We start from the raw sequence: 27,837 nt of genomic DNA, 5'->3' as shown, positions 1-27,837 counted from the left end.
CGTTTCCATGTGGGGCCCTCCACTCTGGTGCTGACACTTTTAGTTTGAAAGGGCAACTCAAACGTGATCATAGCTTTGCTTTTCAACATTTCCTACTGGCATCACACAGCAAGGAAAGACGGAAGAGTCACTCGTCATGCTAGTTTGCAGTCAAACGTTCTCCATCTTTATAAAACACAGGAGCGATACTGGCCCACGGATAACTGCCTTTCTGTTCCTCAGTATTTGACTCAATCGGTGTCTATGCTAATAACAAAGGGGTCTTCCTCTCTGACTCAGGTAGACTTACTCCCACTCTTTTTTCCCTTTTCACTTTATCTTCCTTTCTTCTCCGCCTCTATCTCTGTCTTTCTCTTTTTCCAGGGACCACACATAGCATCGGTGACCCTGGCGGCCTACGAGTGCGGCTCTGTGGATTTCCCCGAGCCACCGTATCCAGAACAAATAGTTTGTCCCCAACAGGAAGCACCAGCATCAGATTCTGGTGCTGAGCAGGTGGGTGTGGAAGCTGTGGGGTCAGAGACGCTCCAGGGAAAAGTCTCACTGTGGACCATCCTCTCTAAAGTCCGTCTGGAAGCTTGTATGTGGGTGAGTGTGTGTTACACGTCAGGCACCGTCAGCTGTGGACATTACAGATGAGAACATTTTAAAAACCTGCAGAGTTTGGCTCCTTTCGTTCCGTTTCAGTCACAGTTTGCAGCAACCTTTCATATTAGCCACAGCTCGTAGCAGTGTTCAGTGTTTGTGATGCTTACAGGGGGATATCTCATGTCTGCTAAATGTCAGTTTCTCATGAACTAAGAAAAAACCATCTTTGTAGACGTATTCAGTGGGTGTCGTTACGCAGAATCGCACCAAAACCTGAAGGACAGCACGCTCAAAACTTGGTGAAGATCGAATCCTAATACAGACTATTTAAACTCTTTGGCGCCATTCTGGCCATATCAAAGGTTATGCTAATTTATGCTAATTAACTTGCATTTTTTTTACCTTTCACACTCAAAGCAGAAACGACACAAAGGTGCATTAAAACTGGGTGCAAATGTATTCATTGATAACTGGTCTGCTTGGAAAACCCCTGCTCCTTCCTGTGAATTTCCCCTAACCAGCATCGATGGTTTCACACCTCTAACCAACCCTGCGGCTGCAAAGACCAACATCTCTTTTTTTCAATCGATGAGGTTTTTTTCAGACGTGCGTCAGAAACATTTTTATCTCTTTATATGAAAACAGCTGCTTTTCAAACACTTGGAGGTCTCGTATTAGCAGCGTCCACTTCCAGAGCGCGTGGGTCTGCGTGAGTTTTTATAAAGTCACTGACGATAACTTGCACACAAAAACACAACAGTCACGCTCGATTATGTGCGCTTTAGTTTACGTTTTCTCAGTGACGTGTGGACCTGCTGAACATTCGGAGAATAGAGAACTTGGCGTCTGACACATTAGATGACTTTGATCATTGTTGTCCATTTCCCTTTTCCTCTTAATGTGGAAGGTTCAGAGATGAGGGGGAAATGCATGTTATCAGCTACGAGGCTTTACTGGAACTGGGCTCCCTGCTCAGACCGGCGTTCGTTACGTAACTTTATTTTATATAATTATGCAGTTCTGGTCCTTTGACTTGATCTTTATTTGATCCGTTTTCACTTTAAACGTCCCCTCCAACCTTCCACTTTGTGTTACCATATATGTGTACACACACCGATCCAGCATGTAAAAAAAAAAAAGGTGTGCATGTTTTATTAATTGGTGCAGCACGGTCGTTTCTCTGCTTTCAAAATGGAGTCGCATTTTTCTCCCAGTCGAGCTGCAGCATCGTGTTACGAGCAGCGATATCCAAGTGTGTGTTGGCGGGGGGGGTGCTATCCAATCCCCTCGGATGCATAACCACCCACTACCAACCAACCACTGCCCCTTTGTAACCTCAGCCTGGCACGACCTCGGCCGAGGCTTGTCGGCGATTCAGTTGGAAACACCTGTCGCACCCACGGCTTCAAAGCGCCCACGTCAACATTTCCCCTCCTCCTCCCACCTTGTGGATACGTCGCTGATGAGACGCGTGTGATTCCCCTCCTACCTTCTCTGTCCTCTTTGTTGTCTCTTCTTCTCTGTGCTCGGTGGACAGAGAAGCTCAGAGGTCCGCTTTAAGAGCGGCGCCGTGCAGGTAGACGCGTTTCGCTGCCCCCCACACAAACCCACACGGCCACAATGCTCACACACAGAGGCAGAGCTGCTGAATGGAGCAGCTGCCAGGGAGATTAAGACACATCTCCATTATGAGGAAAAAAACTGGCACATTTCATCAAAGACTCCAGTGTTAACAAGAGAACAGGGTGTCCAGATTAAAGATCGAGTTTGCCAGGTTTGGGGATAGCACCGCCTCCCGAGAATGATTGTTTGGGCTTGTTGTTGCTGCCATGGTTGCTAACTACCTACTAATCATCTTCTGGCTCCAGCCATCCAGCAACATACAAGTAATGTGCCTGCGATTAGTCAGTTATATCCTTCTGGGGGAGAAGTTGTTTTGTGTTCCAATGAGACGACTGAAGTGCAAAAGGATTTTTTCTTCTTTTCGTTGCTGTCGGTGCATCGAAGGGTGTCGGGATGTGGTAAATCTCGAAATCACCCATTTGTCATCTGAAACTTAAACTAACTGTATCTTCTTGTCCCCGGCTTTGCGCATACTTTTCCTTTGTGCCTGGAAACATTAAAGTAATGAGCTGTGAGCAACTCCAAAAACGCAGCATTTCTTGGCGGCTGTTTTCATTGTGTTAATTAAGTCTGTAACCCTCACCCGCTCTCTCCCCCCTCCGAACTCCTGCCCTGTTCTCATGTTTTGGTGGATGAACTTGGTGAACCGACTGAAGTGCTGAGGATTTATTTCCCCCCCAAATCACTTCCGCTTTCTTCCTGTTAAGCCCCCTACAATCACACAATCATATGGCTACAAGCTCATTGTCGCTGTCGGACTTGGATGTTCTGGTTGCTTGGACGAGCTCCCTCTCCCCCAGATTTGTTAGCGCATCTTAAATTTTCTTGAAAAGGTTGCAGATTGGAGAGGAGGAGCCAGGAGTTTCACACACCCTGGACCCGTGTTTAACGTATCCATGATTGTTTAATAATCTGCCGGATTTATTTCTTGTAAATCTTTTCCGTTTTATTCCCATTAAGCGCACTGATCTCAAATCCCCGACCTCAAGCATCGCAAGCTGCTTTGCATAGTGGATATTGATATTTCATGTCTATTAACCGTCTGAAGGCAAGAAAAACATGGAATGATTTAGCGTAGCAAAAAGTCATTTCACAGCCAGATGTCTTGAGGCATAATTAATATTTAAAGCTGTGGCATCACTTAACCGCAGATCTTGGATACAGTATAAGTGTTTTTAATAACTGCGCTCTACATCTGAGATATCTGTCCAGAAGCTCTGTCGATTGCAGATTTTGACATAACAGAAGTGTGTGTTATATATGAAATCACACGATGAGTATAAACATGAATGAAACGTGTGTGAACAGGGTGTGGGCACAGCCATCGGAGAGCTGCCTCCGTACTTCATGGCGCGAGCGGCTCGGCTGTCTGGCACTGAACCCGATGATGAGGATTACCAGGAGTTTGAGGAAATGCTGGACCAGGCAGAGGCCACGCAGGTGACACGCTGCTCATCTCAGACTCATCATCTTCATCATCATTCTCTGTAATCAAACTTCCCCTCTCCTACCTCCTTCTTTCCTGCATCGCACATCTTTCTGTCGTTTCCTCTCCGCTCGTTTGCCTTCATCACTCCATCACATTTTTTTTGCTCTATACCAAAAGTCACGTCTGATGTGGCAAATTTGCTTTTGTAACCTGCGTGTGTTTGTGTTTGAACCTCCCCTCGGTGTCTCAAGACTGCAGCGCTTTCACAATGCTGTGACTAAGGGAACAGCAATGATGCACTAGAGTAAAATGTTCCCGCGATATCCGGGCCCTCGTTGAGTAATTTCCTGTTTGACTTTGGGTTTTTTGGGTTCTCATGTCTAACATCTCTGTAAATGTTTCAACAATGCCTAACAACTCTGTCTAAATATTTATTTTTCCACCCTCTTGCGATTATGAATAGAGGGAGAGGAATGAACAGAAACATGCATGTGGATTTCCAAAGGCTTGTCATGTGTATGTCCATCGTCAGTCAAAGGCTGCGGTAGGTCAGGTGGATAAAACGACCAGCAGCTGAAGCGAGCTGCAGCCGACTCACTCATTTTCTCTGCTTTGAGCTGCGAGCAATAACTTTATTTTTTAATGAGGGTGTCTCAGATATTAAAGGACTGCTACGTGTTCAGTGTCCGTTTCATCTTTTGAAGCATGCGTGTAGGATCTGTGACTTGTTCAGCCACAGTTGCATTCTGGGTAATTAAATAAGTAAGTAAAGTTTATTTATTAAGCACTTTTCATAGACAGGTAGTCACAAAGCGCTGCACACAGAGATGAAAATAAACAGTACGATAAATAGAAAAATGCACAATATAGAGTTTAAATGTAAATTAAAAATATAAAAATGTAAAAAGCGTTGGTCAACAGAAAGCTTGTTTAAACAGTAAAGTTTTAACTGCTTTTTAAAGGATTCCACAGAGTCAACCAAACGTAGTTGTAGAGGCAGACTGGTCCACAGCCCTGGTGCCACAGACTGAAAGGCTCCGCCCCCTTTCCTCTTCAGACGAGCACTGGATTTAATTGTAACATGGCCGACATACGGACCTCTGGCCATAACTGACAAAATGCTTTTTAGCACTTTTTTTTTTTTTTTTAGCACATTTTAATGAATTATTTTTCATCTGTATTTACAAAAATATATTTTCAAAGGTCACCATATTTTTTTCTGTAAGGTATAGAGTAATTGTTTTAAAATAAAAGGTTAACCTCCTAAGACCCGAACTCTTCCACAGCAGCATTTTTAATTTCTCTCTGATATTTGGGCTGATTGGGACCTGATGAATGTAAAAACATGAATAAAAAAAATTAATGTAACCTCATTTTTGTTTCTAAGAAAAATCAGAGCCACATCCGAGGATATTCGTTTAAAATTTCGATAGAACAGTAGCAGGATAACGTCCTTGTTAGTGGATATCAGGCCCTTGTAGAGCAAAATTGAGTATTTTGGTCTAAATAACCCAAAATGTGACGTTTTTTTTTTTTTTTTTTAAATGAGTGTACGTGATGTGTTGGTTGTATGTTTGTTTTGACATACTGCGAATCAATTTCCCATCAGGGACAATAAAGTTACCATTGACATATGTGGACGCAGGTCCTTGGAGGTTAAAAATTGTTATTTCCACCTTATTGAATTTAAATCAGGGCCAATTTGTTGTAGTTAAACACAAGTTGTTTTTGTTTTTTTTAAATGAGCAATTTAAAAATGTAATTTTTTTCTTTTATGTCAATTTAATAAGTAATAAGTTGCAGCTTTCAGCACTATTGTAACACAGAGGAGCTACGCAGGTTTGAACTTTGATCTTTCTTTTTCTTCTCGTTCTACCTGATCAGCTTAAACCACGTTGTACCTGTTACGCCTTCAGCTGGCTGAAGTAGTAATCGGTGATTAGTTGTCACAAATGAACTTTGAAGTCAATAATTACAACATATTTAACGACGCGTGGTTCCTGAGACGAGCCGCTGTTTCCATTATCAGCGACTTCAACAAATGTGGACGAGGGCTGCGCTGACACAGACATCAAATTCGTAAAGCTCTGAATATTCACAGATATGTACATGTGCTTTCTTTTCATGAGCTTTATCATTCAGATTTGTGGTTTTTATGAACTCAGTGCTTTTCCTTGGGCATAAATATATTTAGACTGGAGTCATTTAGCATATAAATCAAAGTTTGTTGTCAGTGCAACAACGGCGCAGCAGCACGCTTTGATCGAATGCTGAATTTTGCCGTTAAAACAGAGAAAAGCAAAACAGCAACTTCAAAATATTTTGATATTAAAATGAAATGTGTTTCAGTCATGAAAGCATCCAGTCTGCATGTGGATGCACTCGTTAGGTCAATGTGAGCTCAGGAGTTTCCTTTTGCACCACGTCAGGCTGTTCTCCTCACTTTGCATCTCTCTCTCCCCTCCTCTCTTTCTCTCTCGCTCGCTCTGTTCTGTGATATGTGGTAACTGTGTGTTTGTGTATATATGTAATGTGCACTTTGATAGCAGCTGGAGGCGGGTTGCTTGCACCAGCACAGACCTGCTGCATACGGAAACGTTTTTTCTCTCACCGGGGCTTTTACTGTTGCTCGGATGTTCTTGGGATTCCCTCTTTGGCTCACGGACATCCCACAACACGTCTCTTTTTTTTCTTTTTCCTCGTCCACCATTTAGCCTTTTATTAACTGACGCCGTTTTATTGTGGACGTTGGCGTTCATCTGCTGTGGAATAGCTTTTTTAAATGATATATTACCAGCTGAGCATTAACGGCAGCGGTGGAAACCGACTCCACTGCGACTGGAAGGGACAAACTATCACTGCATTGTTTATGAGACAGGAAGTGGTTAAATTTTTCATGAAGGAAGTGACCCCCTCTAACCCTTACCCCGTTCCACATACGTACCCCCCCACCCGCCTCCCAAAAACCCCAAACACACACAATAGCACACGCTCCCCCCTGTGGCAGCAGAGTCGGACTAAGATGCTTTGTACCCCCCATCAGTAAGACAGGTTTCTCAGGTGCCAGCATTTTGACTCAAACCCGCTGGTATTTCTCCCACCCTGCACGTGCCAACTTCCTGCCACAAGTGCACGTGATGCGCAGCAACAAAGCACTCTGGGTTTTTCCTCATTCATTCAACAGAAGAATAATGAAGTCATGCCTTTTCTAACGGCTCCAGACGCTGATGTCATGAACATCAGTTTTTTCCCTGCTTAAATCAAGCTCCGTGTGAGTGAGAGCACCAGAGAGGAATCCTCAGCACTGACACGGACCGTAGCAGAACATCCTGCTGGGCTTGGATCTCTTATAACTTCATTAGAAATGACTTCCTGTTGAAGGGCTTTTTTTCCTTCGTCTGGCATTGAAAGCGTTAACAGGCTGCGAATTCTTGATTGCCAACTCCCAGGATCCTATCTCCTGTAACTCAAATCAGGGCCATCTGCGCTGGGCGTATGCCTGCCTTCCCCCCTGGCCTACTGCACTCAAAGGCTCTCTGTGCTGTGGTTTGCCCAGCCTTGTCACGTGACTTCTCTGAAAGTGCCCCCTCCCTCCTCCTCCCTCTTTATTTCCAGTAAACTGTTTGAAAGGAGGGGGGTGAGTCAGAGTAAAACCAGCTTCCCTTTAACCACAGCTTGTTAAAGAATTTGTCAACGTGGACTCAGGGTGTGTGTGTGTGTGCGTGTGTGTGTGTGTGTGTTGTGCCATTGGACAGATTTGAATTTGTACCTCTTGGTTTTTTTGGTTTTTTTGAAAGGCGACTATAGCTTCGATTGCATCAAGAGTCCTTAATCACTTCACTTCCTGTGCCAGACAGAGCGGGCGCAGGCTTGTCAGGAGTTAATGAGATGAACTTTAGCCGTCTTCATGTCGGGGGGCTCGCGAGCGCTCTGGAGATGTCTTCTATGTAGAAGAAAAAAATGTGCGTGGGTGTTGACTTGTGTATAGGCTATGCATAGATTTTTCCTTGTGTGACACTTTGATTTTCCACATGGAGCAGATTGCCTGGTCACTGCCTGCTTTTTGTCCATCTGAACTCTGTCCCTCAAAAGTCAAAACAAAGTGATCGCTTCGTCGACTTTTCCACAATGAAAAGTCCGCACGACATCAGACCATGTTCACTAAAAACAATGGAGCGATCCAGTATATTATAATATTATTCTTATTATATAATGCTCTCTCCTTTCGATATCTAATTCAAAAAAGTAAACAGACTCAAACCAGCTTGAACTGAGTGCAGCTGAGTCCTTACGTTTGAGGAGTTTCTTTTTATTTGGCCACCTGCTTGAATTATCTGCAAATCATCCACAATATATTCACTGGTCAAATCATCTTAAGGCTGTAAAATGTAAATGTTCATAAAACATTACAGACCGAAACCTGTGAAAAGAGGCGTCTGACTCGCCTATAATTTGGTTCTTAAACGAGGACTTGACTGGTCGGATCATCTCGAGTAACAAATCAAATGTGGTTTTGTGTCCTTGTGTGGTGACTGAAGGTTGCTGAGTAAAGATTTGTGCTGAGCAGCCAAAGCTGGAACCAAAGCTCCCTCCTTTCATGACGCTGCACCCTGACACCATCTCAGCAGATGTCACCGCTGCTAAGCCAGCCTGGCAGGTCGGAGGACGCTGTATGTGTTGGTAATAAGCTGCCAACAACAAAGACGGGCACTTCCCTGGTCCAGAAACAGAGTTGTGTCCATAGTTGTGCTACAGTAAATCAGTGTCACAGCCTCTCCTCACCTCCTAAGGGACCCTCTGTTCACACTGATATATACTCTGGTAGTGCACACCTAACACCTAACAGCACCTAATGTAAACAATGCGTGCGTCAAGATATGGTGAATGAACGGGACTCGAGGCTGCGTGTGTGCGGCGCCCAGCGGCACTGTAGGATGCATTAACAGCCACAGATGTCAGGTATCCAGACACGGTCGTCAGCAGTTCAGCTATAAACCAGCCGTACACATTCCTTCCTTCCCCCTGTCTCCCACCAGCTGAGCATTTCTCTCTCTCACACACACACACACACACACACACACACACACACACACACACACACACACACACAGGCTAGAATTAAAACTCCGGGGTTCATGATTGGACATCAGCAGAGGCAGAAATTCAAACTGTGAACCAATCAGATTGCGTGTCCGTTCGCTCCCCCTCCACCACCTTATTAGGCGACCTCCCATGTCTCTCAAATTTCCCGTCTGTTGGGTTGCACCCAGTAAAGAATGTCATCAGCACTGTACTGGTTTTGTTGACCATATTAGGTATGATCATCTATTGCAGGCCCCCCCACCCCTCAATTTTGAAGCTGCTGTGTTTCACAAACTGAGGCCTTGCTTTCAAAAAATAAACCCAATTTTTAGCCTTTTCATCTGATAAAATTCCTCTTTTCAGATAAATTTGGTTGATTTTTGTTTTGTTTTTTTCAGGTGAGGAAAAAATGTTTTTGCTAAAAGAAAATAAAGTTCACAAACATTTAACACAGATCGAATGAAAATTTGACTGTGAAATATGCATTTAATAACCTGAGGAAGGTTCTAAATGTGTCATTTGTTTTGTTCAGGAATTATTTGTCTTTACAGGAATTAGTGGTTTGAAACCAAAATAATTTTGTCCATACGAGCAGCTCGAGGGCTCGCTCACTGTAAAGAAGTGTTTTTAATTTTCCCACAGATATCAAAGGAGTTGAATCTAAAAATCACAAAGACAACCTCTGTGACACACACACACATTTATATATAACACACAGCAGCCTGATATTTCAAACTAATCAAATACTCTTAGAAAAAATATCTATTTACATCCATATCGCTCTCAGCCAGTAATTGACATAATTAATATATGTAGAGCCTGTAAGTGTTACATGTTTACATCCCCCATCTATGACAACAATTACACTGATTTATAAACAAATATTATTTTGGTGCAACGAGTTTGAGAAGCTGAGAAAATGTGGAAATAATAAAGACAGAAAGCAGACTTTATTTTCTAAAACCAAAAGATGAAAATATTAAAAATCGACTTAAAAGCAGTAATTTTACCAGCTGTTATATTGCTGTTTGTGTTTGGCTGTCAGTCGCAATTTCTTTTGAAAATGTAAATTTTCACAGATGTGGATGTTGTAGAAATGCTGATTGTAGAAACGTTTAGCTGCATATTATTGTGCCGTCCTGCATCTGAGGTTTCCTTTTAAATTCACAGTTTTCCCAGAAGTAGTTCAAGTAAAATCCAAACAGAGCTTCTCTTCCCAGAAAACACATCGAGGTCAAACCTGTCTCATTGCTGTGAAAAGAGGCTTTTGTGGAGATGTCAGTGGGGCCGAGCGAGACCAGCAGCAACGAAGAATTAGTCACTGGAATAACACGTCTGTTGTCTTCTCACATTTTCACAAAGGAATTAATAAGTTGTGCTGTAGGTAAAGTGCAAGCACGACAAACCAGTTTATTCAGTTTTGTAATTAATGAATTTTCATATGATAAAAATCCATATTTACAGCAGCCAAAGCTCATCTAAATCTTTAAACCCACCTTTCCCCAGTCAAGCTTTTAAATAAGCAATACAACAAAATTCTCCTTTGTAGAGTTTTTACATTTATTTTGATTAAAGTGTATGAGTGAGAATTATGCTCATGGAAATATTAAATATAAAACCATCCTAAGTGCAGGTTTTAGAAGGCTCTGTGATTTTTGAGTGTTTGGAAACTAAAAAGTGATTTGAGAGGTAAAGACAGCTCCGAGCATTAAGTCTGCTCTACTAAAATCCTAATTTTGGAGGATTTGCTGTGTTTCTGTAGAAACACATTTGCAGCAGGTAGAAAATGTTCCTGTTGCAGCTTGTTTGAACTCGTGTAGAAATCAGCAGAGACGAGAAAAATCAGGAATTATCTCATTTTTCGTTTCGCTGGACGCTGTTTTTGTTTTTAGATTAAAAAAAGGCAGAAGGTTGATCTCTGCTGCACCAACACTGAATTATAAAGAGGAGAAATGACTAAAGCAAGGCTCTGATTTTAAGATCTAAATGCATCCGTTTTTTAAATAAGATAAGATAAGAGATAAGATAGAACTTTATTAATCCCTCGGGTGGGTTCCTCTGGGAAATTCGATTTCCAAAAAAGCACAGCACCGACAGAAGTTACAGAGTTATACACACACACATATATATAAATACAGAGACAATATAAATAAAATATACGAAGGGGATAAATAGAATAAATAGGAATAAAAATAAAAATACAAGTGAATGTGACATTTGAACAGTTTTCCGAGCAGTTGTTAAAAAGCTCGTTGGAAGCAGCGCTGCAGCCGTTTGTTTCTCACAACTGTGAAATTTGTTCTGCTTCAAAAACAAATTCCCTGAAACTTCAGCTTCTTCTCATTTCAAATGAATTTTACCAGCAAGTAAAAGGAAACTGAAGAAAGCAGCAGTGATCAGGATGATTATCACTGAATCGGAATGAAGTATTTTAAAGACATTGTGAGATCAGATTTTTAAAATCAACGCTGATAATTAGGAAATGATTTAATTTGACTGTTTTACCTTTGAGTTAAAAGAAACTGGCCTGTAGATCTGACATCAGCCTTCGGTTCATTAACAGTGTGTAAATGAACAAATCTGTGGAGGTGATTTATTTGCACATTTTTCTCTTTTTTTTTTTTTAGGACTTCTCCTCCCGGGCGAAAGTCGGCGTACAGAAACTGATCCAGAAAGTGGGATTCTTTGGGATTTTAGCCTGCGCCTCTGTAAGTCCCACACAAGCTTATTTCGATTCTTTCTGTAATAAAACGCCATAAAATAATCCTCCTTATTCTGCAGACGTCCACACTAAACACACACGGATGCTTTTCTTGACTTTGATCGTGCTTCTGATTTCCCTCAGATTCCCAATCCCCTGTTCGACCTGGCAGGAATAACATGCGGACACTTTTTGGTCCCCTTCTGGACTTTTTTTGGTGCAACACTGATCGGAAAGGCGCTCATCAAAATGCACATTCAGGTAAGCGACATTAAAAAGCCCCGTGGATCTGTGTGGCTCATAGAAATAGAATAATAGAAGAGAGCTGTGTGAATGCGCAGCGTCACATCTGTGTGTGTGAAATGTTCGATTCTGTGCTGAAACAAAGCGTCGCAGAGATGCAAGTGCGTCTTTAATGGGGACAAATGCATGAGATAGTCGCACTGATGCAGTGACTGCTCTGGAGTCGGCTCCGGAGTGAGGAGGCCATTTTGTGCAGCCAAGCAGGGGGGAGTCAACCATTTTGTGAGTGCAGCTGCAGCAGCACAGAGCCTGTAGTGTGTGTAGATGGTCCAAAGCTATAGGGGGAAGCAGCTTCGTCCTGCATTGTTGAATAAGGAGCTGTAGGTAGGAGACTTCCCAAATACTTGTTCTAATCCTGGAAAATCCTCAGTTTGCTTCCAGGAATTTGTGGCATGTCTGCGATCACCGTCGGGGGATCGACTTGTTTTCTAACCAAACGCAGGAATTTGCTCACTGTGACACAGACGGGTTAAAAACACGGGAAGCATTTCCACAGCAGCTGTGTGACTCGGTGAGCACCAGCAGATAAACATCTGTGGGGGGTAAAGGAGGGCACGGCAGGAACACTCACACACAGAGTGCTAGATTACACCCGGCTCCCAGGGGCCCCCCGCTGACAGAGGTGTGGCCCTCTGTGTCACGTAAAGAAGGACCCCCCCTCTGCAGGCCCCCCTGGAGCTGCTCGCTTTAATTGTTCTGAAAGTTTGTTTCTCATGCAAATGATCTGAGTTTAACATCTTTGTGCAGAAAACAAGAAGTGTTACGAGACGGCCGAGCAGGTGACAAAGGGGGATTTTAAGGCTCTGTGTGTGTGTGTGTGTGTGTGTGTGCGTGTGTGTGTGTGTGTGTGTGTGTGTGTGTGTGTGTGTGTGTGTGTGCGCGCGCGTGTGTGCGTGTGTGTGTGTGTGTGTGTGTGTACGTGTGTGTGTGTGCGCGTGTGTGTGCGTGTGTGTGTACGTGTGTGTGTGTGTGTGTGTGTGTGTGTGTGTGTGTGTGTGTGTGTGCGCGCGTGTGTGCGTGTGTGCGTGTGTGTGTGTGTGTGTGTGTGTGTACGTGTGTGTGTGTGCGCGTGTGTGTGCGTGTGTGTGCGTGTGTGTGTGTGTGTGTGTGTGTGTGTGTGTGCGCGCTTCAAAATCTGGGGTTGTACCTGTGCTCAGGTGTGTTCTCTTCATTCGCGTCTTATTTCTGCTTCCTGCTCATTGAGCTTCAGGTGTGAGAGGTTAGCGTCGGTGGCTGTGGGACGCAGCGGAGGAACGTGTGTTTGTGATGGTCACATGGCAAATATTAAAGTATTCTGAAAACAGTTGTCAGAACATGCATGTATGTGAAACATGGCTGCTTCCCATCAGACGAGCTGCTTGTCCCATGTTTGTGTGCCTGTAAGGTTCATTTGCACTGGAACGGGCAGAGTTCAGCGTTTCAGGCGTGTGAGAGCAGACGTCACTCAGCTTTCCTGTGTGTGTGTGTGTGTGTGTGTGTGTGTGTGTGTGTGCGCTCATCAATGCTTTGTGTGGGAGAACAGATCAACTGTCAGCTGTGGGGGCACAAACGCCTCAGTTCAGGTTAAATAATTTCTGTAACTGTCACAAACTCCAGATCTTACCAAGTCTATTTGTCTCATTTCTAGTCAAAAAAATCTGCCAATGAAACAAGTGATCCAAGCGGCAGTGTGGAAAAAACACGAGTGGACATATCTGAGTGAAACGTTACTCTGTAGCTGAGAAATGAGACAAATTTACTTGGTAAGATTTTGAGTTTTTGCTGTTTGTTTTGTGTCAGATACAAAGTTTCAGTTTGTATCTGCGAGCCTGTCATTTGTTCAGTTTCTCCTCCTGTGATGCTCCGAGCTGAGCACTGAGTCTAAGTGCAGCCGGCTCAGCTGATCACGTTTTTAAAAAATTGTATTCACCTATCAAATGTTTGCACTTTGTGTATTTCCCGTGGTTTTGTCAGCACATTTATATTTTCCAAATGGTGTTGGAGGTGAATAGTGCGATTTCCAAGTGTTGTGTTGGTCAGCACACTTTACATCACTGCAAATTGTGACTGTGTTTTTTAAATTGTTCTTATTTAAATTGACGGCGCTGTTCTTGCCCCTGATATAGAAAATGCTGGTGTATTTCTCTATAATTTTCAGTATATATTTAGCGTCTTCTGCAAACTGTTTCTGTGGGTTTGAACGATCCTTTGCTGCACAACACGAGTTTGTAATGACGGCTCGGCTGCTGTAGTCTTCCTCATGGTGAAGGCAGGCGAGAGGTTCGTGGATCAAACAAACACATGCGCTTTTAGAAGAACACACTAACAGACAATAACTGAAGGACCTTGAAAAATTAGTGGTCAATTATTGTCTGCATGCCCCTCCCACCAGCACCAAAGCTGGAATGACCGGCAGTCGCCTGTTTGTCGCCTCTGTGCTGGTGACTAAGCAGGACCTGGACAGGAGCCGGATGCAGGCCCCTGTGGAGCCATGACACATCTGATTCTCCATGTCTCTGTCAGTGTGCACGTTACACACCGGCTGTTCTAACGCAGCGAGGTGATACGCTGACGTGTGTCGCGGGCTCTGATTTCTTGCCCTTTGTTTCTGCTTTCACACCAAACCTTTTTGGTTGTGTGACACACATGACTGGGGAAACTGAGTAGTGAGTGTTTGTGTGAGAAAGGAGGTATTAAAGGATCACCGGTCAAACTATAATGTTTTACTGCTTTATTGCTGACCTCACGCTTCAACGACTAACGTGTTCTTCCTCCGTGTGCTTCTTTGTCATACAGAAACTGTTTGTGATCATCACCTTCAGTAAGCACATAGTGGAGCAGATGGTCTCCCTAATCGGGTGAGTAACCCTCACCGGGTGTGTGTGTGTGTGTGTGTGTGTGTGTGTGTGTGTGTGCGCGGCTGTTTGGTCACCAAAAGTACTACTACGCACCAAAGAGTGAATGCAGAGCGTGATGAATGAGGGACTTTTTGGGTGGCGATGGGGCATTTAGGCCCCACTGTGTCAAGTGGGCCTCCTGCTCTCGGAGGTCCTGACAGACGCTGTGTACAGTGGCTCTGAGGGACTCGCTCCTCACCCCCTCGCCCCTCACTCCTCGCTCTGCTCTGACAGTCTGTGTGCTGATTAAGGGCCTGGATTTTTCCACTGGATGATGACTATGAGCATGAACATGTTCTGACTGCTTCACAATGAGCTCTTGACTATGGCAGAAACCTCGTCCCTGGTTTATCACATGTTTTGCTTCCCGTGTGTCTGCGTGATCATAGAGAGCTGCTGCTGGTACGAGGAGGCCTTTCATGTGCGAGCTGACGGTGCCAGGGGTTGATTGACCTGCAACCCTGTGTGGAGGAAATGCTGAGTTTCTGGAGGAGGTTGGAGAGACAGGTTTTATCTGTGCAGTGGACATCCTGTAAAAATGAACCACACAGTAAATACGGGCTTCTTGAAATTAAGGCCACGATGAAGCTGAAAGATCCTTGAGTTGGGAGTGGGTGCTGGCGGGGGCCGTGATGGGTGTCCTTGTAGCGATACGGGGGCTTGCAGCTGGAAACCGACACACCTGCTGGTGGGAGTGCCATTTATATTACACGCACACACCCGTAGGTGCACTCACACACATGCTGAAAGGAGGAGGTCAGGTTGCATCAGCTCTCTTCCTCACTCTTATTGTTGTTTTGTACATTTACTGTGTGTCTGCTGTGAGCCTGGACGTCTGCAGTCAAAGTGTTTTTTCACTGTGTTTTTAGTTTTTATACAGACTAATTAAGTGTGTGTGTGTGTGTGTGTGTGTGTGTGTGTGTGTGTGTGTGTGTAATTTGTAGCGTGAATTGTGAAAGACATGTGGCTGCTAGCAGTCACTGTTCATTGAACTGCAGACTGAAGGCAGCAGATCATTGGTTCCTGACCGGTTTCAGTCTGACTCGCTTCTTCTCTAAAGGAAGTTTCACTCATTACAACTTGTCAACCGTCGGCTTCCTTCCTCGCCGAGCCCTTTCTATCCTCACCTCTGATTCTCGATGCTGCTCTCGCTCTCAGTCACACGTCACCTTATGAATGGGTGACAGCGTTTCCAATTGAACCCTTTCTGCACCAGCGCTCTGCCACGTTAACTGTGGAGGTGCTTTCAAATAACTGTGCATCTTTCCACGCACCAAATCTGCAGTTGCCCCCACCTGCTGTGCGCTTGCACGGTGTGCACACACTCACACAAACTCAACCATTTATCCTCTGGATGCCCTTTTTCTCAAAACAAAACAAAGTCACACTACTCCACGTGTCGCGTTCAGTATCTGGTGGTCGGCAGACAGACCTGAGCTCCTACATAACACTATTTACATATTTATTTTTTTTATTTGGACCTTTTATATATTATTTGCACTGCTTTGGAGATGCTCTGTATCTCATTGTACAACTGTATAGTGACAATAATAGCATTCTATTCTATTCTATTCTATTCTCCAAAATTTCCTCCCCCTGCTAATATTGAATCTTTCAAAGCTGACCTGTTGCTCTGAAAGCTGATTTCTTACATTTCTTTTCTGTTCATGTAAACAGTGAAATTCTGACTTGACATGATCAGACTTCAAAAGTTGATTGACAGCCACGTCCCCAAAATACTTTCAGTGAAACGCACTCTGGACGTGGGGTTCGCCGTCGTTCGCGTCGTGATTTTGGATTCTTAATATGTGTCTTTGTTTTGGTTTGACTCCGGTGCCAGCCTTAGTGGGTGAATGACCGTTGGACTTTGGCTCTAGTGATTTCATCCTCACATGACATAATACAATACAAGTCATTTCCTGCTCTAGGTGAGCTCGCTGGCATGTGCACACAGACGACGCAGAATCAGTGGCTGCAGTCTCTCTGGGTGCAGCACCTCAAGCCTTTTTGTACACGTCACTTATTTTATTTTTACACCTGGTAAACTGATTTTATTGCCACGTATCAGAGTGTTTTTATTTGACCTCTTCTTTTGGATTTATACTGAAGTTGATAAAGGTTCAATTCCAGTATTTAGCTTTCTGACAGAGTGGAACATTTTTCAGTGCCGGTGAATCCGAGCATGGCTGTTATTAAAATAACAATGAACCAGGTGAATTCCCTGAAACATTTACTGCAGTGCGAAAAAGCCTCTAGTTTCACAATAGTCAAAATGTGCATTTTTGGTGATAAGAACAAAAGTGTGTGTGTGTGTGTGTGTGTGTGTGTGTGTGTGTGTGTGTGTGTGTGTGTACCTCTTTTTGTTTGTAAAATGTGTTTGAAGACGAGAGTTTTGGCGTGCTCTCTGCTGACCGTCATAATCGAGTTTTGAATGAGCTTCTTTTTAAAGATGTTTTAGTTTTCGGTCGTCTGCGATCAGTTTAAAACAGGGAAGTCGTTTTTCTGTGAATGACAAATGGAAAGTGTTGAAATTCATTGACTGAAATTCAGTTTCATAAGAGGATCACGAGGCTCTAAAACTGTCAACAGGAATTTTTATTACCTCTCAACCAAAAAATGACCAACTTCAGTTTTTCCTTCGTTTATCTACCGGCTAGAAATAAAATGTGCCTTTATTTATTTATTTATTTGTCTATTTATTTATTTATTTATTTATTTATTTGTCTATTTATTTATTTATTTATTTATTTATTTATTTATTTGTCTATTTATTTATTTATTTATTTATTTATTTATTTGTAAGATAAGATAAGACTTTATTGATCCCACAACGGGGAAATTTTTGCGTCACCTCAGCTCAGGTACAGATATATGAAGGAAATACAAAAATACAATTAAGTACAAATAAAGTACAGTTGTCTATTTATTTATTTATCTATTTATTTATTTATTTATCTATTTATTTATTTATTTGTCTATCTATTTATTTATTTTTAAGAATGTGCACAAAATATAAATGATTAAAATGCCATTACACGTTTGCTTTTCTGCTGTTCCTTTTGAGTATTTACGTTTGTTGGAAAAATAATTTTTCATTTCAACTATTCAGTGAATTTCTTTCTTTTTCAGCCGTTTCTCTAACTGCTGTTTGGGGAAAAGGTCAGACAGGTCAAACCTGGTCTATTACTCCTTCATTATTGTTGAAACAGTTTTCTGGCAGATAGTTTTCACTCTTATCCTGCTGAGCCGAGCATTCAAGGCTACATCCACAGGTTTCTGTCAGTAGCAGCAGGGTAATGATGAAGATAGTTTTGCTTTGAAGTGCAACAGAGTCAGAATAAAACCCTCCTCAGATGCCTTCAGGGCTGATAAAAGAAGCAGATAACCAGGTCAGACAGGCTGAGGGCCTGATCAGACTTGCTAGGTTTCTTTCATCCTGTGACTAATGTTCAGATGTCTGCTCTGCACGATGAGCCGTGTGGACAGTCGTTTAGGTCAGGAGGAAATTCTGCAGACTCACGTTAAGTACATAGTGCTCCTGTTCTTAATTAAAAGGCTCATTTTTCACATCCTTGCACATTTTTTGCAGATTTTCTGATGTCAAAATTTTCCTAATTCAGGAGTTTTTTGTTTGTTTGTTTTAAACTTGCTAGAAGTGACTTTCTGACAGAGTGGGAAACACCCTGATTCTAGGCTTCGTGTAACACCTGGACTCTGTGTCTGTTCCTCCTTTTCTCCGTTCTCTTATCTCAGCAGCAGCTCAAAATCACCCAGCACATGTGGCAGTGGAACAGGGAGCTTTCCTGTGTTTGAATCCAAGTTTTCCATCCTCTCGTTGATCTTTTGTAAGTGTTCGGTGAACAGTTTACTCTGATTCGTGCCATTTCTTCATCAACAATTTGTAACCGATAACTGGACAGGACGTAAAAGACGCTTTCTCTAATTGGAAGACAAACTGCAGCGATCCAGTTGTGTTTATGCTTGTCACTGGTCCCTGTGGTGGAACTGGATGAACTTTCTCTAAACGCCAGATGAGAAATTTGTTTCATATTATCTCATCTTCTGACTTCACACCCTGTTCTTCACAAAGTCAGCAGTAGGTTGTTTTGTATGGAGCTCGACAATTCCTTCATAGCCATGGATGAAGGGAAGGGTAGTCTTTGTCAGACTCTGAGAGAAAACCATTGACATGCAGAGAGGAGTCGAGACCTGAATAGGTTGTGCTGTAGAAACCGGTGTGCTGAGGCCACGGGGAACCCCAGCACGTCTTCATAAGAATGCACCTATTTCCATGCGAGTCCATCTCTAAGACATGAGTCGATTACCAGCACAATGGGCCTCCACATGGCTGTTTCTGCTGCATAAGGCATTGGGAGATCCCAGCATGCAGCCCTGCTCGGGAGGAGGAGGCACAGGTCAGAGCAGGCCGGTGGGTGATAGTGGGAACCACTCGTTGAATCATAGAGGAGCATTTCAAGTTGGGCTTTGCATTTACATGCAGTGTTGTGCTACGATTGTAATGTATTAGGTACTCTTGGTGGAATAACAATGAGTCGGTAAACTCAGCTGGATTATGTCTCAGATTATTTTCAGCATTTACTTTTTGTTTTGTGACAAAAAAAATCCTTCTAAGCAAACACGACCAACGCCGCGTATTTGAAAATGGCAAAGTGATGGAAGTGAGACTCAGTCGCTTGTGAGGAACCGTTTAGATTCAGTTTCCTCTTGAGTGCAGGGTCAGCGCAGCTTCCCGTGGACGTTAACTATAAAACAACCAAGCTGTGGCTGCTGGAGAAGTTACTGAGAACCATGCAAATCAAACTATTCTGGGTGTTCACAGAAGGGCAGTTATTTATGCACACATACTCAACTTCTGGTGTTTAAGGTCTGTTACTGCTTGTTTCCACTGAATTTCACTTGCGTTGAACACTCGCGCCTCGTTCATATAGAAACTAGGTTTGTGTGGTTTCGTACTGAATGACGGGGTGTCTGGCGTAAAGGTAGCTATGGTGCACTCGCAGGCAGGAAGGGATTGAATCATCTGGCACCGCATTAGTCTGATTGAAGCAGAAGGTATCCAATTGTGGCAGTGAGATTTCTTGCAATTTTAGAAAGAAGAGCGCATTGAACTGCATGTTTTGCTGTGATGTTTTGGACCTTGAACGTGTAGAAAATGGTGAACTGTCATCTCACCTCACTGCACCTATAAATAGCCCTTATTGAGCATATGAGCAAAGTCTTCCTGTTAACCCAAAGTGCAGGAAGGGAGTATTTTCTATACTATGAGTCACTGGCTCTGTTGGTCACCTGAGAACTGTACTGACAAAGATGGCATTGATCAGTCTTTCCACTGCCAGGCCTATTCACCCAAACGCATTCATGATGCGATCAGCCGGGGCGAGACAGCGAGACTGAGCGGTGGTGTGGTGGCAACTGTCCTTTTATACGCCATCATTAAATTTAATGTGTGGCTCAGCAGAGTGTACTTTTTTTAATTTATTTTTTTAATCTTCACTTCTGATTACCCAGATTTGCACCTGACAGGGAAACAGCGGCAGGAGCAGAGAAGTCCAAAGGTCTTAGTACAGCCATGTAAAATAATAATCTGTCGCTCAAGACTGTAGGTCCTGCAGGCCGGTTTTTGCCATTAATGGCACACTGAGGTACTCCAAAGATCTGATCTGAATGGAAATATAGCATTGCTTAGTGTGTGTGTGTGTGTGTGTGTGTGTGTGTGTGTGTGTGTGTGTGTGGGGAGAGGTCATATGTGCTGCAGGTCTGGTGTCATATTATGAGCCTCTGAGGCATCATGTGTGTGTGTGGCAGGACTTCCTGCTCCGTTCGGCTGATTCTTTTAATGCCGAGTCGTTCACCGCACATGCTCCACACTCACCAAATCATCCCTACTATTACTAATGTATTCATCAGGGTGGCAAGTGGCCCGCATGTTGTTTTAGGAAACAGTACGCCATTGATTCACTTTTAGAGCGGCTCATTTATCAGGGGAACACAACGTGACCTCCAGCTCTTAATCAGCATCGTCTACTGGGAAGTGTATTGTTTTGTAAATCCTGTAAACATTTTAATGTGTGCTGTAATTTCACCATGTCATGTCATGAGGATGTGTCTGTGAAAGGAGTCATGCCAGACAGGACCTGAGTCAGAGGCCAGCTGAGCAGACGTCCAGGACCCTCGTACTCCCAGCCGCTCATCCGTCACACCTCAGTCAAAACAGACGCATCATCTCACATCAGCCTAAGTAATGGGAGGACAGACTGCAGAGGGTTGTTTCTGATAGTTCTATCTGAACGATCACCGCTGTGAAAAATAGCTTTATTGTCCAGGTTTGGGTGTTTTTAAGACCTCAGACTGAAAACCAGGGAAACGACTCATTTTAAATGTGACAACACAAATAAATATGTACAATCAAATTTCAAGTATACCAAAAATGCACTTGTACAGTGTCATTTTTGCAAATCTGAGGACTAAATTACAGTCACATTCAACGTTAATGTAGTGTGCGTGTGTTTGTTCAAGAATAGAAAAGCGTGGCAAACGTTCATAAGAGCTTCACTTTCCGTCTCTGACCACAACCTCGAGGGCGCATCGTCAGAAAATAATGATCTGGATGCTTTCACGGTGCTTTTTCCTGTTTTGCTGGTGATGTCGTTTGTCTTGTACAAACATCATTGGCTCCTTAACTAACACGTCTAGAGTGGTTCATAGAGGGGATCGGACATTTGCGGTTGTGGCGCCGAAAATGTGGAGCGATCTACCTCTCCACGTTTTTCCCTTTCTATACCGTACGAGAGTTACCAACTTTTTATTTGAATTTTCTTACCTGTTTGATGTTGCTAAAGTTATTGTTTAGTTCTCTGTTGTTATTAAATGTACTTTATAAATAAATGAAATGAAACATTGTTACAAAAACACTCCATCTTCTCAAACTTTTGGGATTTCCTTACCTGGATGACAACAATACATCTCATTTGCTAAAACTTTCACTCTCGCAACGTATAGTTTTGAAGCGGAAGCTATATAGCATCCTGTGGCTTTTAGCAGGTAGCTACTAACCTGTGTGGTTACAAACTACTAGCATTTCACATATATGACACACCACAGAGGCACTGTATAGTTCCCCAGTGTACTGTACACACATATACCTTGCTACTCAGCGACTGATGAGCTGCTTTGACTGATGATTGTCTCATAAATATGTGACCTTGGAGAGTTTCTGTTCTTCACGTAAACCTAGCGCGGTGTGACAGATTCATTTCCCCACTCTGGTATTTTTGAGGGTTTTCTTAAACAGAGTTTCCCATTTGTAACTCACTTGTAAGAGCTAGGTGTCGTCTCATAGGAAATAATGTCATTATAGATCCCGCTACACAACCGTCCCCACAAGCCTGACATCACAGGTTAGATGGAGACACCTACATCTCTCATCTTCTCATGCATCTGCTGCTGTAGCCTGAACAGTTTGACTTGTCTGGATGCGTCTCAGTCAAGTCTGACTCACTGAATAACCCCGCGGTCCAGGCCTGGTTACCTGGTGCCCCAGCAACTCCATACATCCCCAACACCAAGAGAGTTTGTGTAGGCACGCTGACCTGAACCTGGGGTGGGTGGGTGGTCACAGGGACTACAGCAGTGTTTCATGTGGGAGGAATAATAGAAAGCTATAACTGGTCCCCCTAATTTCCTGGCAGCTCTGCGGAGAGGAGAACACGAATCTATGCTTCTGTATATGTAGGTGTATGTATGTGTGCTGGCTGCCACAGATGGCTGCAGAGCAGGGATGTGATAAACACCCTGGGCAGGGGGATCTCCGTCCAGGAGTGGGCTCCATGCTTTAGTGGTGAAGTCATTGGGAAAAAGCCCGGTCGAACTGGAGGAGGAATAGACACGCACCCACAGGCACACACAGATTACCTTACAACATTTGCACGTGAATCGAAATTTTCCCGACTATTAAATGAATCGCACTCCTCCCCTAATTCCGTTATTCCAACACTTAATAAAGTTCAGTTGGAACAGTAGCAATTTATTGAGGCGTGTAAGCCACGAAAGCCGATTTAACGAGAAATTTGCAGTGTCAGTGTTTCGAAGAGAGACGAAGAGGTCAGAGTGCCTCAGGTTAGCGCACCACCTATCCACGCTGTGCTTCTCGCAGCGTCGGCGCTGTTATGTTAGGTGTGAACTGTGGCCCTGTGCAGCATTGGGTAACACCAGCGATTGCCTAAGCCAGTTGTTGTGCTGGTGTTGTAACCCGTTGGACCTGGCCAGGGTTTGGCTGTCATGTGAGCCCTTGTTCTCTATCTTCCTCTTCCTGGACGCCGGGCACGTGTGTGCCTGCTTGTCATTGTGTGTGTGCTTGGAATTAAATTAGCATTAAGAACACAAATTGTACATTTTAAGAGGATCTGTGTTCAACTGCCTTTGGAGGTGGCGGCCTATGGAAGGGGCATACATGTCAAAGGTCACCTGTGACTCACTGCCAGTGGAATGTGGGTGTGGGGAGGGGGGGTTGTTTCTCTTTCTTTTGTCTGTTTTTGTCTCTTTTCCCTTTGCAGCATTAGAACATATTGCTCTTTGAACAGAAGGAGTAAATGATAGTTTATTAAAGACAATTTAAAAGAGGCTGAGATTGGGCTGCTAAAATGAACCCAGCAGAATGAATCGGCTGCAGGAAGCTTGAGAGACGTGGGGGTTTCCTTGTTTTCTCAGAGCCTCTTTCCCCCCCATCCTTTCTTTCCTGATTATTGATCAGGCTGCACCTTGTTCACAGTTAAAGAACAGACACGTCGCAGGTTGTTACAGGTTTAGTGCAACTGAAAGTGATGACAAGTTGAGCACACATGTGGTTTTTTGTTAAATTTGCATATTTGATGCGGTGAATAATTTCAGTGTTCATGTAATCCAGCAAACAAGTTTTGTGCGTCACCCACATTCCTTCGTTTTTCCAGGTGTGAGGATTAAATAAAGATTTTCTTGATGCACTTCAGAGACAGAAAACGTTATTCTGTTTTCTTTTACTCTCCATTATTTTTCTAACATTTAGCATTAATATAATTTTTACCTGCTTCAGCAGAATTATAAAAATGTTCTTTTTAAGTCATTGAATTTTTAAATAATTGAAACAGATGAAGAAGTGTGTGTGGACGGTGATGGCAGTGGCTTTTCCCCCAGAATGAAATTGGTACCTCGACTGGTGTTTGATGTTCTAACCTAAAACTGAGTTTGTAAAGGGCAGCACTGTTGGATTTTACCAAACACTCTGATTGTCAGTGTTTTGCCTTTTGTCCATGTGTTTATTTTACACAGATGCACAGTGTGACCGCACTCACAAGTATTTGGAAAAATGGAAAAAGTGATTTGGTTTAGTGGTTTTGTGAGAGGATGGCGGTGCCCTGGTTTCTCCTGTATCTCTGGACGAGCTCTTCACGGTCAGAAATACTGATCAGCTTGTGCACAGCTTGATTAAAAGCATTCTTGAAATAAAGGCAGCAAAGTAATAGTTTTGTTTAAACTCGTATCATATAAGAGCTCCAAACATTTAAGTCTTGAACTCTGATCGCATGCAGGACATTTCCAAATGTGGATTTTCTTTCAGCTGATGAATAAAATATTGTACAGTGGAGCTTTCATGCATTCCTCCTGCTGCGCCTCTTATTGTCAAAAGTTCACAACACAGATGATAATAAATGAATTTAATTCTTTTACATATTTAGTATTTACTGCTGTATTATAATAACTTATGAAAGGATGTATTTACTCAGTTGACTAAATGGAAACTGTTTGATGCGGATTGTTAATAAGCTGATGATTTAGATATAAGAATACTCTGCCTTCATTTGTGCTGGTGTATGAACAGCAGCTGCTGTGTGAATATATCCACATAACACACAAAACAAACTTTACATTTAAAGCCCAAATTACTGAAAGCCTTTATTTTTTATTTTTTTGAAGGGAAACAATTTAATTCTAATTATTGTTGCTGGTGTTCATGCATGGAGCCTTCTATGATTGAAAAAGCACCTACATTTTAGGACTTAATAATACACAATTTTTCTTTAGAAGAATAAAGTAACAAAAGTGCCGTCTTCTGTTTCATTTTTGTTTTGTTCGTTTTATAAACGTGTCACTGCTGTTCGATGTCTCTGAACGTGAACACACAGATGATTACATGATGACAAGCTGATGGACAAATCTGTCATTTTATTGTTCACATGTTAAAGCTGATTATTTGAATAAAATACAACAACTTGAGGTATTTTATAGTTTAATGAGCTGAATTATTGCTGACATGCAGTTTTACTAATATTTTTACTAAATAAAGGTGACCAGAAAATGTAGACATGGCCAACAGTTTTAATGAGCATTTTCTACTCGATATAATAAATTGACAGGAGCTTTTAATGTAAAACTGAGACTCATAAAAAAGTGTATTAGGTAGTTGTTTTTTTTTTAATTACATTATTTGCTCATTGTTCGAGGCCTCAGTGCTTCTGAGTTTTCTTTTACTCTTCACTGCTCGCAGAATTTCAGCAAAGCTGCTGCTAAAGTTTGTTCAGGCTCATTCTTTGCCACATTTAATCCTTTTGCTGTTTTTCGCCAATTTAACTCATTTAAACATCTCTAAATGCAACTTTCACAACTTTGGCTAACATGTATATAATTCATGCACAGGTGACACAAATCTTTCATTTATTTTAGGTATCAGAAGGTCATTAATCTTCTACACTTGTTGCACACACTCACACACACTCACAGGTAAATTACAAACACACTTACAGTAGGAATTCTTAAATCCAACAATTTCTCAGCACCTTGTGTCGGAAAGTGAAAATATATTCCCCAAAAAACACAAAGTCACTTGATATTTAATGGGAAGACGAAGAGAGCGTCCTCACTCTGGCATTAAATTCTTGTTTTAGACTGAAGCTTTGAGCTTCTTTGTTGGTGGATTTGCCCTGGCTCATGACTCAGTGTTGCTCATCGTGTAGGAGATGATTCGCCCGCCATTTCTGAAAACTGTTTCTTTCCTTCTTTGTTCTTGCGTGTTTACTTTTATTTGCTTTTAACTCCTGTGTTTTCTAGTTGTTGTGCTCAGATTCAGCGTCTCAACCAGGTTTTATATTTTAAATAAGTTTGGTAAGATTGTGTGTGTGTGTGTGTGTGTGTGTGTGTGAGTGAGAGAGAGTGAGAATGTAAGAGGAATTTTGTGACATGGGGGATGGGAATAGCAGAGGCTTTGTTTCCCTCCAAAAAGATTTTTGATAGTGTGTGTCCTTTGCATTTTCTGTTGTGTAATTTAAAGCGTGATCCATCTGTTAGACTTCCTGTCTGCTTTGTAACCATTCACGTGTAGGATATCCATTACCCGTTATAAAGTTAATCATTACTAAAAGGCTTCCTCGTTGTTAACTCAATCATTTAACACAATCTTTTCTCTTTTTTTCTCACCCTCAGATAGCAGATAGGTGTGTGTAGATTGTGTGCGTTTGTACGTGCGTGGAGGTAGGGAGGGACGGAAATGACCTCCTTCAGAGAAAGTTATCAGCGATAAACTCAACCGTATGTGACATGACTGCCCACGCAAACCTGTCTGAAAATCTTTGATGGGTCTCTGAGCTTTGAAGATGCCTTCCCAGTACGAACAAAAGACAGAAGTGGAGCAGAGGGAATGCTTTGAAACGAAAGCTCAGAGGATGTAGCTGACGATGTGTAGCTACAAAACAGAAGAAGTAAAGGTCTTTAGTATGTATTTGTTCAGTGATTAATCACTAACTCCAGCCAAGGGATGGGCCACTGATTTGCTATTCTAGGGCATTCTCTGCAGCCTCTCACGTCTTTTTTTTCTTTTCGTGTGTGTGTGTGTGTGTGTGTGTGTGTGTGTGTGTGTGTGTGTGTGTGTGTGTGTGTGACAAAGAGAGAGGGAAGGGGGTTCAGTAGTATCTTGTAGTTGGTGGCTAAACCTTGTAAAGGGTTTTCCTAATATGGGCCGTCTTACTGGAGTTCCCTCCCCCTGTGGGCCATCCCCCAGGTCTCAGCCAGTGATGACACAGCGTGGGTACGACTCACTTCCTCATTAATTGGCTGAAACCAGTTCTTACAGGAACCGCCTGCGATAAATGTGAGAGTTCTGAGAAGTCATTCATTTCTCCTCGCTGCAGCGGCAGAGGAGGCACTGCAGGGGAGTTGAACGAGTTCACCGATGTGTGTGTGTGAGAGCGAGAGGAGGGGAAGTGTGTGTGTGAGGAGAGAGACAGCGGAGTGGGAGAATGTGGGTGACTACTGCTGCCGCAGCTGCCGACTGCGAGCCGGCCAACTTTACTTCAGCTGTTTTAATCTGTTTTTTTCCTTTTGTTTTGATTTTTAAAATTTTCAGTTTGTTTCCGAGTGCTGCTGTTTTTTGGGGTTTTTATTTTATTTTTACAGCTGTGGTAGTCTGTTTTTCTCTGTGTGGGGGGGGGGATGAGCAATGAAGGGATCGCACTCGCTGCTCTCCGTCTTTCTCTCTTCTCGGAGAGAGGAAGCAGGCGAGGCCGACACTGTACAGGAGACAGGACAGCGTGCCTCCCTTTGTTGCTGCCCTTGGGCTGGTGAGTAACAATGATGTGATGTGATTTGTGCCCCGCAACCCCACCCCCTCCCTGTTCTTTCCCCAATGCATCCCCCCTCCACCCTCTACCTCTGTCTTTCTCTCTCTACACCCCCCTCCCCCCACTCTTTTTCCTCCTCCTCCTCCACCAACACCACCAACCCCCACACCCCTGTTGGTGGAAACAGATCTGTTCCACTGCTGGGTGCGGCACTGCAGAAGCCCTTCAGGGAGTACTTGGAGGCCCAGAAGGCCAAGCTGCACCATCTCACTGGAGAGGGGATCCCAGCTGTAAGTACAAGGGGCCTCAGTGCCCAGCTTCTATTCATTCATGTTTGCAGCCTAACAAAAAGTGGAACGCACCCCACTTTCTCCAACCTTTTTTGTTCCCTTTCCCTCCACTTATGCCTAACCCATTTTCTCTAATGTGCGCACCTGTTTTACTTGACTTTTTATTCGTTTAAAAAATCATTATTTCATAATCCAAAGTTGTGTGTGCATTGTAATCTGTAGAAATGACACGGGCCTGTTTAGGGCTAGAATGACAAAGTAGCTTAGGGCGGGCTGGGCGGGCTTGAGTTCAGGGAGGAGAAAGAGGGGGGAGAGGGGCCAGTTTGGGGTCTGGCTTCAC

At 43.1% G+C, this 27,837-nt stretch overlaps 1 protein-coding gene across 10 annotated transcripts in view; it reads left to right on the top strand.

Moving 5' to 3' along the window:
* The window catches only part of LOC309715707 (vacuole membrane protein 1-like), a 51,221-nt gene that overhangs the window by 19,976 nt on the left and 3,408 nt on the right, over window positions 1–27,837 (top strand). For 8 of the 10 annotated variants that reach the window (XM_082549038.1, XM_082549039.1, XM_082549041.1 and 5 more), the window contains 6 exons: window positions 364–588; window positions 3,520–3,651; window positions 11,350–11,430; window positions 11,568–11,684; window positions 14,502–14,563; window positions 27,395–27,497. In XM_082549038.1, coding sequence (XP_082405164.1) covers window positions 364–588; window positions 3,520–3,651; window positions 11,350–11,430; window positions 11,568–11,684; window positions 14,502–14,563; window positions 27,395–27,497 — 720 coding nt within the window. Of the gene's footprint in view, window positions 1–363; window positions 589–3,519; window positions 3,652–11,349; window positions 11,431–11,567; window positions 11,685–14,501; window positions 14,564–14,991; window positions 17,287–27,394; window positions 27,498–27,837 lie in introns of those variants that run through there. The other 2 variants (XM_082549042.1, XM_082549040.1) reach the window with 2 other exon arrangements.

The sequence above is a fragment of the Aulonocara stuartgranti genome (assembly GCF_965226115.1).
Source record: "Aulonocara stuartgranti genome assembly, chromosome: 10".
Taxonomy (NCBI): Eukaryota; Metazoa; Chordata; class Actinopteri; order Cichliformes; family Cichlidae; genus Aulonocara; species Aulonocara stuartgranti.
The sequence above is the reverse complement of the archived record's forward strand: the minus strand, read 5'-3'. Positions and strand labels throughout refer to the sequence as shown.